This window comes from Mytilus edulis, chromosome 11 (assembly GCF_963676685.1).
Source record: "Mytilus edulis chromosome 11, xbMytEdul2.2, whole genome shotgun sequence".
Lineage (NCBI taxonomy): Eukaryota > Metazoa > Mollusca > Bivalvia > Mytilida > Mytilidae > Mytilus > Mytilus edulis.
The window spans coordinates 47,737,481-47,749,856 of NC_092354.1; the positions used below are offsets into that span (position 1 = coordinate 47,737,481).

Sequence of the window (12,376 nt, forward strand, 5' to 3'; positions counted from 1 at the left end):
CACACGAAACGAACCTATATATTATCTACCCCATGCCCTGTAAACTGTTTAGTTTAGACTTTTGATAGTTTGGATAAATGTTTTACATTGTTATAAATCAAATATGAGAATTTGAGTCAAATCGGTGACCATGAATTTGACAGCTAGTTCCCCTTTAAACTAATATATATATAAAGGATTAATACTCGATGCAAAAAAATGTACACTATGCACACACATATACTGACAGCAAAAGGAACGACGCCGTTCATTTTTATAGGAAATAGTGTTCTTCATTTGCGAGTGACACTTAAGTTCTCAAGATTCTTTCATAGCTTTTAACTGAACAGCTAGTAAAATAAACGTATTATTTCCGACTTAGTGACATTTGTTTTCCTAATGTAAGTGCACGATCATATATCGTATTCTTAAAAGCTAATCACATTTTGTAATTACTTTGCATAACATAAAGTAGTTTAAAAAACAATTTTTCTTCAAGTACCATCAGTTTCTCAATAAGTTTTAAATTATTGCTTCTTCCGTGCTATTAACGCTAATTTAGAAACTGTTTATACAGTTTGAGAACATTTAATGAATAGGAAAAATACAGCACGCATAACTTACTATGTGAAGGCGATTTTTATCTATATTTAAATATAGGACGATAAGGAGAGCATGCAAATATTGTACTTAAAAACTTGCACTTTGTTAAATAAAACAGTTTATCCTGTATCATATGTATATATAATATTTATTCCAGCAATACCACTTGATACCATTCTTCATTGGAATAAAGAAATGACAGATTTTGAGACTCTTATGTTAACCGTTAATTACGTTCGGCTACATACAATTTCCTCCCAATTTTGGAAAAGGATTTTCCTACCTGTGATTGATAATAAGTCCTCGATGTTATGTCGGTTTTTATTAACTGTGATATCAAACGTCAAGACACAGACACATCAGGAATATCGTACACATTTGATGGAAGGATTGTGCAATGCGATGGCTAAGCAAGACCCAGATACTTCCAAAATTATATCTTGGTTAATAACAAAGATTTATTTTTCAAAATTAAGTTATAGTGTAAAAAGAAATATTATCGACATCTGGCCTGCAACAAAGTGTAATTGCATTGACAAAACACGTTTGTTTTGTTCTAAAACAATGGCAATAATAGTCGAATTGGATGCATTATGTCCTGAGTTACCAAACAGCTTTTGGGAAATAGATGTGCAGTACATATGTAACGGAAGGGTGAGCAATAGCGAATGTTCTAAAGTACACGATCATCTACAGAATTCTAGTAGTACAATTCATTTGCCAAATAAGATATCGATATCAAGTGTAGACGCAAAGCAACTTTTCGATGAGCACACAAACCTTTCTTTGATTTGTAAATCATCGTTAAAATCTACTGGTTTTGAAACGAATAAACACAGAATTATTCAACAATCATGTGTACAACTATACTGTAAGAAAAAGGGGTTCATACCCATTGGTGACAGTCATTTTCCAAGAACTTTCATCGGAATGCAGACAGATGTTTTGGACGGCAGTCCTCGTCTTCTATCACACTTGAGGGTTGGGGATCAGATTGGAACAGACGGATATAAAAGGGGTACACTTGGAGGTTTCGTTCAGGTTCGTGGAGATAAAGCACTTTTGACATGCCTTCACGTATTCTTGAACGTCGATGAACTTGCATCGGACAATATTTCACTAGACGACGGAAAAACAGTGGAAGTGAAACTTTATAGGAAGAATAGGAGATCAACTAAATGTGGTAAGATAAGAGATATAGCATTCGAAATGGATAATGCCGGTGAAACAAGCATTGACGCAGCTTTGGTTGAATTACAAAAAACCAAAATTGACAATTCTGATTACGTGGATACGAAGAATAGACGGTTATCATTTACTGATCTAGGTAAGTCCTGATAAGCAGTCGTTAATCTTATCTTTTTAACATACTTTACGTATTAAAGAAAAAAAAAACATGATGGACATTGCTTCCAGTACGTTCATTGTAATTCTTTATTTTTTATGACCTCTTTTGATTTTTCAAATTCTGTTTCTTTGAACAGCGGTATACTACTGTTGCCTTCATACATGCTTTAAAAATGCCGGCTCTAACATTTATGCAAATTTGTTTTGGCGTTTATGCACTGACAAAACACTTTACAAAGTTCGATTTAAGTATAGCTTCAACACATTTTTGTAGTTTTAACTTCGTATTGTTGTTACCTTTCAACTTCCATGAGCGTCATTGATGCTTTTTTTTAAGTTGAAACGTTCGTAAATAATTATAAGCCCGATATTTGTAAAGATGTTTCTAAAGTAAAGCTAGTGAAACAAATTTGGTTTCATATTACTTTGATATTGGTATTCGATTTACGAAAATCCAAAGATATCAAGAGGATATCAGAAATCAAACACCAGACAAACTCGTTAATAATGCTCTCCTTTATGACGTCATTTACCAGATAGAAGGGATCGCCTGTATCCCTGCAATATTAACGGTCATCAACAGTCTTAGTGGTCGTCGTTATGCAGGATAGGCTAGAAATAATGTTTGTTCTGTAGGTTCTTAATCACAATTCCCTAGTGGCAGCAGTGCTGATTGTCAATTATGATAATTCAGTTTTCCTACCACTCGCTAAACATGTAAACGAAAGCGACGATGCCCCTAAACAACGAATGATGTTCACTAAAACCAAAGATGTTGACGGAAATGTATCGAACTCGAAAGATATCTATTCTCAGCACACAACAATCAACGTCGAAACTATAAAAAAGAAAAATCTAATGCCCTGAAAGCTAAAGCAGTTCATTCTTAAATTACAGATACCTTCATGTTGATGATTAGATACATAGTTTTTATTCAGCTTTTAGTTAAATTATAATTTTTTACAATTAAATTTTACAGGTATGAAGTCAGAGTATCTAAATGATAGCTGGGTTGACCACAAAGATCTATGTTTCGGCCTAGCACGACCAATTTTACAAACTGCTAGCGTGGGTGCGGTATCAGGATATTGGAATGCAATAGGACCTTCGGCTATGGAAAATCAAGCAAGACATATTGAATTGGAATCAATCGAGGAAACATACAGTAAAGCAATTCTCGACGAAATTAAACGAATCGTAGAAGTGGTTATTAAGGCTCTCAGACAAATTCCTATAGCAGTTTATCCGGATGACAGTACCATAAGAAGCTGTATAGAACGTAATTGTGAGCCGAACATATCACCTGAAATTAAAAACATCGTTAGTGATGTTATCAAAAATATTTATCCAAATAGTAATCGTACAAGTAGTGTTGAAATCGATAGATTAATTCATGAAATGGTTTTCTGTACAACACAGAGTAGATTTTCGGCAATAATAGGCGACGTCCACATGCAACAGGCTTTCCTTCGGCAAACCGGTACAAATATGACTATAAGAAGAACAATCCGCAGAGTATACAATCAGCTTTACATATCAAATATACCGTTTCGACCGGGTGACTCAGGCACATGTATATATGTGCTTAGTCCAAAACAGGGATGTATAGGAATGGCAATTGCTAACCATCCACTCAATGGATGTATTGCAACTCCCATATTGGACATTCTCAAACATTTTAAATTAAGAATAAAATAGAATATATCAAACTCGTGCACACGGTCAATATTTGAAGTCGGATGTGTCCGGATTTTTATTCTCTTTTTTTCTGTTATTTAGATTCACCAAGTTCAATTTATTTTAAATGTGTCTAAAACATCCCTCCATCTGGTACCATTAAATGGTTATTCTCTTCAGTTTTTGTGATTTTATCGATTTGCAATTTTCTACAAGAATACGCTTATGTTTACAATGTTTTACAATCAACAAAATATCATTTTTACAATTATTGAATTTTTTGTAGCCAAACATTTCTGTTTATGCTTAAAAAGAATAACCATAATACATAGCTCCATTTAAGAAAAATTCACAAAAGAGAAGTCCATAAAAACTGCCAAAGTCAAACGACATCAGTCAACAAAAAAAAACCCGGCCATATTTCTGACTTTGAACAGGAATTTCCAAATTAAATGGAGGAATAAACCTGGTTTTATAGCTATCCAGGTCTCCCATACTTGTCTGACATTTGCATATAGTTCCGTTGACAAAATTGTGTGAGCAACTCAAACAGACATTACAGGTTAGTGCGACATTAATTGGGATAAAAAAAACAAAATTGTGTTCATATACACCACAGATATACAACACAACAGAATGTAAAAGCTCAAACAAACAAACAAATAATTATTTCGAAGACGCCAACCAAAACGGTGTAGTCTTGAGCGATTTTCAGTTTAATCTAAAATGTATAGCAAACAAACCGAACTTTATTGAAGGCAGTAACAATTACCTCAACATGATCCAGTTCCCTTTACATTTACAGCACTATTCCTCGAGTTGAGGTATTTTGTTTGTCTATCGACTGCCATACTGTTTTGTTTCGGGCATATGACGTTTTTTCTTTTTAAAAAAACGAAATAATAAAATTTAAAAATCGAAAAGGACAAATATATTTCCGGATAATGCTTTCTTACAGTACCGATAATGTCACAAAAACTTGTATTTAATAACAAAATGGCGAATTTGTTTCTAAAATTTTGAGAAATATAACTATAATTACCTTCAAAGTTAAGGTATTTTCAAAATTTTAGAAACAAATTATTGTACTGATATATCTGTCATTTGATTTTTTAGCTGCTTCGGGATAATGAGATGAAAGGTACCGGTTCGAGGTGAGATAGTTGTGCAAACAATTCCCGAATAGATTTGATACTATATTAAGGATTCGAAGGCTGTCAAATCAGCATATCGTTCCGGACTAAGAATTCAAAAAAGGAATAACGGCTTAGATAGTTATTTGACAATGAGGTCAACCAAAAACAAAAAAAACTTGTTATAGATAGTTTATACCGTACATAGTATACACTTTCTAGGTGATGTAAAAAATAGAAAAAATTGACGCAAAATAAAAGCGACACTGTAAAAAGCCTTTGTGTCCAAATTGCACCTCAGGACCTACCTGCTCAAGCTTGCTTATTACCATAAAACACAGATACAGTTTGAATTTGAATTTTAATTGCGTCACTGTTATCGTTTTACAGTTAACCCCGTTTTAAAATGACAAAAAATCGTTTTCGTTCCCTTACATACGCTTTCCTTAACTAAATGTTTTGAAATAATATACAAAGCAGTTAATATTGTAGCGTATGGTATCTTTTTTTTGTAGTTTTCGATATAAAACATTTCTTAAAACTATCAAGGTTCTTAAGTCTCCACAAGGTCTTTAAAGTTTTGGAGAATCCACATATGGTTGATGGTACTTCGGTAATCCCTCTTTCACGTCGCAATCGATTGAGGTTAATCTAACGGATAAATCCTTCTTAGAACATGCTGATTAGCGTTAATCTCCCATTGTTTGTACGGGGCCTTGTGAAGATAAGGTATCCAATTCAAACAAGGCAAGTCCTCAGATTTGTTGTTCAATAGAGAAATTCAATGAAACCATAAAAGATTAGCCAAGATTTTATCTTTATCAAAGGTTACGTCTTATTACGTGGGATTACCCAAGTGTTCATTTATTCTTCATTCTTTGAGAAGACACTCGAAGTTATAGGATTTACATACAAAAAAAAAAATTGATAGAAATTTTGTCTGCAAAGAACAATACACTTTGTGAAGACACTCCAGACATCCTAGCCTCTGTGTTTCTGAATACAGACAAAGGTCAAACAATTATACAGTTTGTCAACTAGGGTATTCTACGTTTTATCAACAGTCTAATTGTTTTGACCCAGTGTAATAGAGTGCCCATATTCTGGCATAATCCTCGACGAAATCCATTATCATTTTAAAGATATGAATCCAATTGATATGTTGTTGTTTTTGAGACCATGATAGATCACCTTACGGAGATGTTCATGTTGAATTATATTAAGATCACCGGTAATTACATGACCATAGCGCTTGTAAATATATGGAGAGTGTAAATATCAACTTGAAAAAGTGGTGAAAATCATGTAATGCCTGTGTATAGTTGAATATTTTAGGTGCAGTGGTTTTGGAGTCGGTGTAACTATGAAATGATTTAGAAATGTTTTTGCCCCTCGGTTAGGTTTCATCTGAACCTGACCCTTTTTGAATTGTTCATTGAACTGTGTTATGTTCTCCGCTTTGGTCTTTTTTTAAAGATACTATTAGCAATAGGGCCACTATATTTGGTATATGAAATACCAAATAAAAGAAGGACGCAAGATACCAGAGGGACATTCAAACTCATAAATCGAAAATAAACTGACAACGACATTGCTATAAGTTGTTCATGTCTGTCTGACAGGGTTCATCTTACTACTACCTTGAAGTTTATCGGAAGATACGAAGACTTGTTAATAAATATTCTAGATCTGTATCAACTTCACAAATAATACATGATGATCCTGAAGTTTAGATTTTAGGTACTGAAGTTGTTTTGCAGCTTATGGACGTTTTATGATATTTGTTAATTGTAAATTGTTTTTGGTAATATCCTTTTGGCGTGGATCTGCATCCAGCCAATGTGTTGTTGTACTGAAGTAATTTTTGTATTCTTGTCTCTTGGTGTTGTTTATGTGCTCTGTCTATATTCCAATTTTGTCTTCGTTTTGATGTAACATAATGTTGGCTGCTGTAACCATATGCATACCCATGCTTTAAAAAAAATGTGTGTGTGTGTGTGGGGGGGGGTATACCGTCTTACCTCTGTCTGTCCATCCATCCATCCGTCAGTTCGTCAGTCCGTCCGTCTCATTAATGTTTTCGTTGCAATTTTCTCAGGAACTACAATACAAGGATTTCTGAAATTTAGTTCCAGGGGTTATATATGTCAGCTTTACTGTGTGATGCGTTTTCAGATTCATCGCTTGACAACTTCCTGTTTACCAAACACTTGTATCATTTTCCACATGAAAGCTAAATTGAAAATGTTCGCCACATTTTTCTCAGGAACTACAATACATGGATTTCTCAAATTCGTGTTCAGGGTTTATATATGTCACCTTTTCTGTGTGATACGTTTTCAGATTCATCACTTGACAACTTCCTGTTTACCAGACACTTGTAACATTTTACACATGATTAGCCGAGTTGAAAATTTTCGTCATATTTTTCTCAGGAACTAGAAAACAAGGATTTCTGAAATTTGGTTTCGTGGTTTATACTAGTCAGCTCTACAGTGTGATGTGTTTTCAAATTCATCTCCCAACAACTTCCTGTTTACCGAACACTTACATATTTTTACGCTTTTAAAATTATTCACTTGCGGCGGGGGTATCATCAGTGGGCAGTAGCTCACAGTTTCACTTGTTTTGAAATTATTCACCTTTTATGTGTATATTTGTTTAGCACTCTTTATTGTTAATACAATTGAATTTTATGCAACTGTCAAACAAGTGAGAGATTTAACTAACTATAGAAGCAGGTTTAATCCACCATTTTTTACACATGGAAATATCGTTCCAAGTTAGTAATATGACAGTTGTTTTCCATTCGTTTGAATTTTTCATTTAATAAATTACTTTCCGATTTGAATTTTCCTTGGAATTCGGTATTTTTGTTATACTTTTTACGTGGTTCATTAGTCAATGTTAAGTTGACCTGGTTGTGTCTATTTCTCAAGTATGATAAGCAATATATCAGCTGTATTTGGAGTTTAGAATTATTGATTGGTGTATATGTTGTTCGACAGGGTTTATCATACCTTTCTTTCATTTTTATGGTCAATATTTATTAATAGGTCGTTTTCTCAGAAACTGTAGGCAAAGGCTAACTATATGTGGTGTATGGTATATAATGTGCATCTATATGTCTGGTAGGGTTCACCTAACCTTGACCTCATATACACGAATAATTGTTAACGATTATTATTGAAACCGTCGGATTACATGATTTAAAAATTAATTCAAATATGATATATAAAGCAGGCGTACAGCGTGTGCACCTTTATTATAAAATATCGAAAAGAGGTTTACTATTTGTGGCTTGAGTATCAATCTCCTTGTGATAACTCTTGAAATGTATTGTACCGCTTGCATGAAAGAAACAAATTGCAAGCAACACTTATTCTTAATATTATAGATAAAGCTTATAACACTGAATGACTGCATCTTCGATTTTCACGTTTATCTTATCAATTACAAAATGGCAAAGTACGTTGTAAGTTTTAAAATATTTAAGTAATACAATTCCAAAGAATATACAAATTTGCGAAAGAATGTTAAATATCTTCACTTATTCATCCATTTAAGTAGCTTGTATTTGTTGAATTTGGAAGTAGACCTTTTCAACAAATTGTCGGCATTCCTATGGAAACGAGCTGTCTGCCTCTCCTTACCGATTCTATTTTATATTCATATAAATCAGAGTTCCATCAGACTTTTGTCAAAAAACAAGAAGATCAAAGAAGCCAGGTTATTCAATTTCACCTTCAGCTAAATTGATGATGTTCTCTCCATTAACAATCCGAATTTGTCTGATTGAGTTCCATTTATATATCCCCCATAACTAGAAAATAATTATATATAAAGAAACAACAGACACGGCATCCTCTGTCTCAATTTTAGACTTATACCTCGAATTTGACATACACAATCTCTGTACCAGAATCTATAACAAATGAGACGATTTTAATTTTGAAATGATCAATTTCCACCACCTTAGTAGTAATATACAAACTTCACCTTCATATGGGATATACATTTCCCAACTTATTCGATATTCAAGAGCTTGCAGCTCCTACTCAGACGCATCGCATCGTTGTCAATATAATGGAATTTGATGTGACTGTCATACAATTTAGAGGTTAATCTAGCCATAAAACCAGGTTCAATCCACCATTTTCAACATAAGAAAATACCTGTACCAAGTCAGGAATATGACAGTTGTTATCCGTTCGTTTGATGTCTTTTGATTTTGCCATTTGATAAGGGACTTTCCGTTTTGAAATTTCCTCGGAGTTCAGTATTTTTTTGATTTTACTTTTTATATAATTTTAAATATGATGACAACACTTTCAGTTTAGTCCTTTTTGGTGGTAAACTATACAACTAGGAAAACTACAATAACTTTTAGCATTGTGGGGACCGTCGAAAACAAAAACACAATCCAAATTAAAAAAAAAACGTTAGCAAAGCAACCGAAAGAAATAAGGTCAAACTTAAATGTATGAATGATTTTTCTCAATGTATATTACCTGTATATTAACTACCTTTAAAATATGAAGGCCATGGATTTCTGTCAATATTAACCGTGAAATGTCAATACAAAATTAAGGGAAGGAATTTTGAGGCATTACAAAGAGAAGTACAAAAGGAAGCGAAACGCAAAATTTGCAAAAAACATTCTATTTTTTAATCTAAATAGTGTGCAAATATAACAGACCTTAACGAACATATCAAATACAGTTAGATTTACTCAAACTATTTTTTCTTTGTGTTGATTGTTGGATCGATTTCTAACATATTTTGATGTTATTTACAAAATATAATAATATTTCATCTGATGAATTTTATGAAAATATACTGCTTAAAATATTTAAGCTGGCAAACAAATGGTGTTTTATTCGAGAAACAATGATTTTTTTTAAGAATAAAAATGCTTGTTTCTTGGACTTATTTTATGGTTTTCCCTTATTTTCTTTTCTTATTGTAGTTTTAAAGCAAATTAAGGTTCAAACAGAACAATGTAAAATTAAGTAACTTGATTTAGTGATAATAAAATGCGAAGATTTTAATGAAATGTTTGTTTAAGCCTGAATACACGACAGTCACTCGGTTAACCTGATACATCGGTTGGTCTGTTTATCGGGTCGGTTATATGTCGTTTAAGAGTAAAACGCACAATTTTATGATAGACTGTGTCAAATATACAGATGTTTTGCTTATTTTTAGAATCAAATAAAAAAGATAAAAGTGTCTGCCAAAATGATATCTATCATAGAACATTTTCCAGCTGTAAAAACATTTCATAGTCTGCGCTTGCGCAGTTTTCAGTAAAACTTAAAGGCGTCACGCAAGTATGTGGTATTTATGCTTATACGCGTATCATGTTGTTTAGATAAGAGGCGAAAAAACACATTTTTAGATATCATTCACATGTGCAGCAGGATTTACTTACCCCTCCGGAGCACCTGAGATCATCCCAAGTTTTTGGTGGGTTTCGTGTTAATTATTCTTTAATTGTCTATGTTGTGTATTGTGTACTATTATTTTTCCGTTTGTTCTTTTTCATTTTTAGCCATGGCGTTGTCAGCTGTTTTTTCGATCTATGAGTTTGTCTGACCCCCTGGTATCTTTCGCTCCTCTTTTAAAGGACACAAAATACTACTTTGGTTCTAAAAAGATAAATTGACATTGGTAAATACTTAATAATTGCAAACTAACGTGAGTAATACCACATTTTAGTGAATATTAGGGAAATAAAGTCTACTAAAGGGTTGGAAAATATAAATTGTTTCAGTTAGGAGTTATTTAGATAACGACAATAGTGTACTGTTATGCTTTTCAATTCAAAAAGAAGAATGAGATGTAGTAGAAAACATGACAATACGGTGCAACGGTATCCTTCTAGTAAGAGAATTTTATTCTAACTTTGTTCGCATTTTATTGAAGGATGTGTCACTCCAATAATATTTGTTTTTAATTCTCACCCGATTTAAGGTGTGATTTGCTGTGGACACATGTGCTTGTCATTTAATTAAAACATTCCGAACGACGAACACCACCAACCCTTTTTAGGATTAGCCAACATTGTTTATGTGCAACTTATTTGAAAAAAAATTCCAATATACATAGATGCTTGAAAATACATTTGATCTCATTTCTCCAGTTTAGGATTTTTTTTATAGAAGTTTAAATGATAGAACACCAGTGGGTATGAGGTAACCACCATGACTCACAATCAATTCATGCAGAGAAAGATGCAATTTAAACAAGTTATATAAGTTTGAATAGTTTTCAGGAAAAATTGTAAGTTTTAGCATCAACATGGTTTTTGCCTTAAAATATATCTTGTTTGTATAATAACTCGAGGCTCTATATAGCCTGAGTCGCTCACCTTGGTCTATGTGAATGTTAAACAAATGACACATATGGATTCATACAAAATAGTTTTTTGGTGATGGTGATGTGTTTGTAGATCTTACTTTACTGAACATTTTTATTACTTACAATTATCTCTATCTATAATGAACTTGGCCCAGAGGAAAATATTTTGTAAAAATTTACAAAAATTTACAAAATATATGAAAATTGAAGAAAATTGACTATAAAGGGCAATAACTTAATAAGGGGTTAATTATTCATTTTGGTCATGTTGACTTATTTGTAGGTCTTAACTTTGCTGTACATTATTGCTGTTTATAATCTATAATAATATTGAAGATAATAATTACCAAAAGATGAACAAAATTTCTTAAAATTACCAATCCAGGTGTAGCAACCCAACAACGGGTTGCCTGATTGGTCTGATTATTTAAGGGCAGATAGATCTGAACAATTGTATCCCCTATCTGATTTGCTCTGAATCCTTTGGTTTCAGAGATATGAGCCAAAAACTGCGTTTTACCCTATTGTAGCCATAGTGGCCATATTGATTCGCGGGTGGGGTCATTTGACATATTTTAAAAACTAAATACCCTAGTAATGATTGTGGACAAGTTTGGTTAAATTTGTCTTGTAGTTTCAAAGGAGAAGATTTTTGTAAAAGATTACAAAAATTTACGAAAATTGTTTAAAAATTGTCTTTAAGGGCAATAACTCCTTAAGGGGTCAACTGATCATTTTGGTCATGTTGACTTATTTGTAGATCCTACTTTGTTGAACATTATTGTTGTTTACAGTTTATCTCTATCTACAATAATATTCAAGATAATAACAAAAAATGACAAAATTTCCTTAAAATTACCAATTCAGGGGCAGCAACCCAACAACGGGTTGTCCGATTCATTTGAAAATTTCAGGGCAGATGGATCTGCATCTGTAAACAAATTTACTCCATATCAGATTTGCTCTAAATGCTTTGGTTTCAGAGTTATAGGCCAAAATCTGCATTTTACCCATATGTTCTTTATTTAGCCTTGGCAGCCATCTTGGTTGGTTGGCTGAGTACCGGACACAGTTTTTAAACTAGATACCCCAATGACGATTGTGGCCAAGTTTGGTTAAATTTGGCCCAGAAGTTTCAGAGAAGAAGATTTTTGTAAAAGTTAACGACGACGGACGACGACGGACGGCGGACGCCAAGTGATGAGAAAAGCTCATTTGGCCCTTTGGGCAAGGTGAGCTAAAACACAACATATTCTTCAATATAAATTGATTGT

General features: G+C 33.1%; 1 protein-coding gene across 1 annotated transcript; it reads left to right on the plus strand.

Moving 5' to 3' along the window:
- Nucleotides 1–746: 746 nt before the first annotated feature.
- On the plus strand, nt 747–3,785 carry LOC139495735 (uncharacterized). The gene is made up of 2 exons (XM_071284095.1): nt 747–1,909; nt 2,909–3,785. Exons 1-2 carry the CDS (start codon nt 778–780, stop codon nt 3,625–3,627), a joined length of 1,851 nt encoding a protein of 616 aa, XP_071140196.1. The 5' UTR covers nt 747–777; the 3' UTR covers nt 3,628–3,785.
- Nucleotides 3,786–12,376: the final 8,591 nt, after the last annotated feature.

Bases quoted from the DNA above. Each gene is read 5' to 3' on its own strand.
- LOC139495735 (XM_071284095.1), top strand. From the start codon at position 778: ATGACAGATTTTGAGACTCTTATGTTAACCGTTAATTACGTTCGGCTA. The intron at 1,910-2,908 runs GTAAGTCCTGAT...TAAATTTTACAG, and splicing joins GTTATCATTTACTGATCTAG to GTATGAAGTCAGAGTATCTA.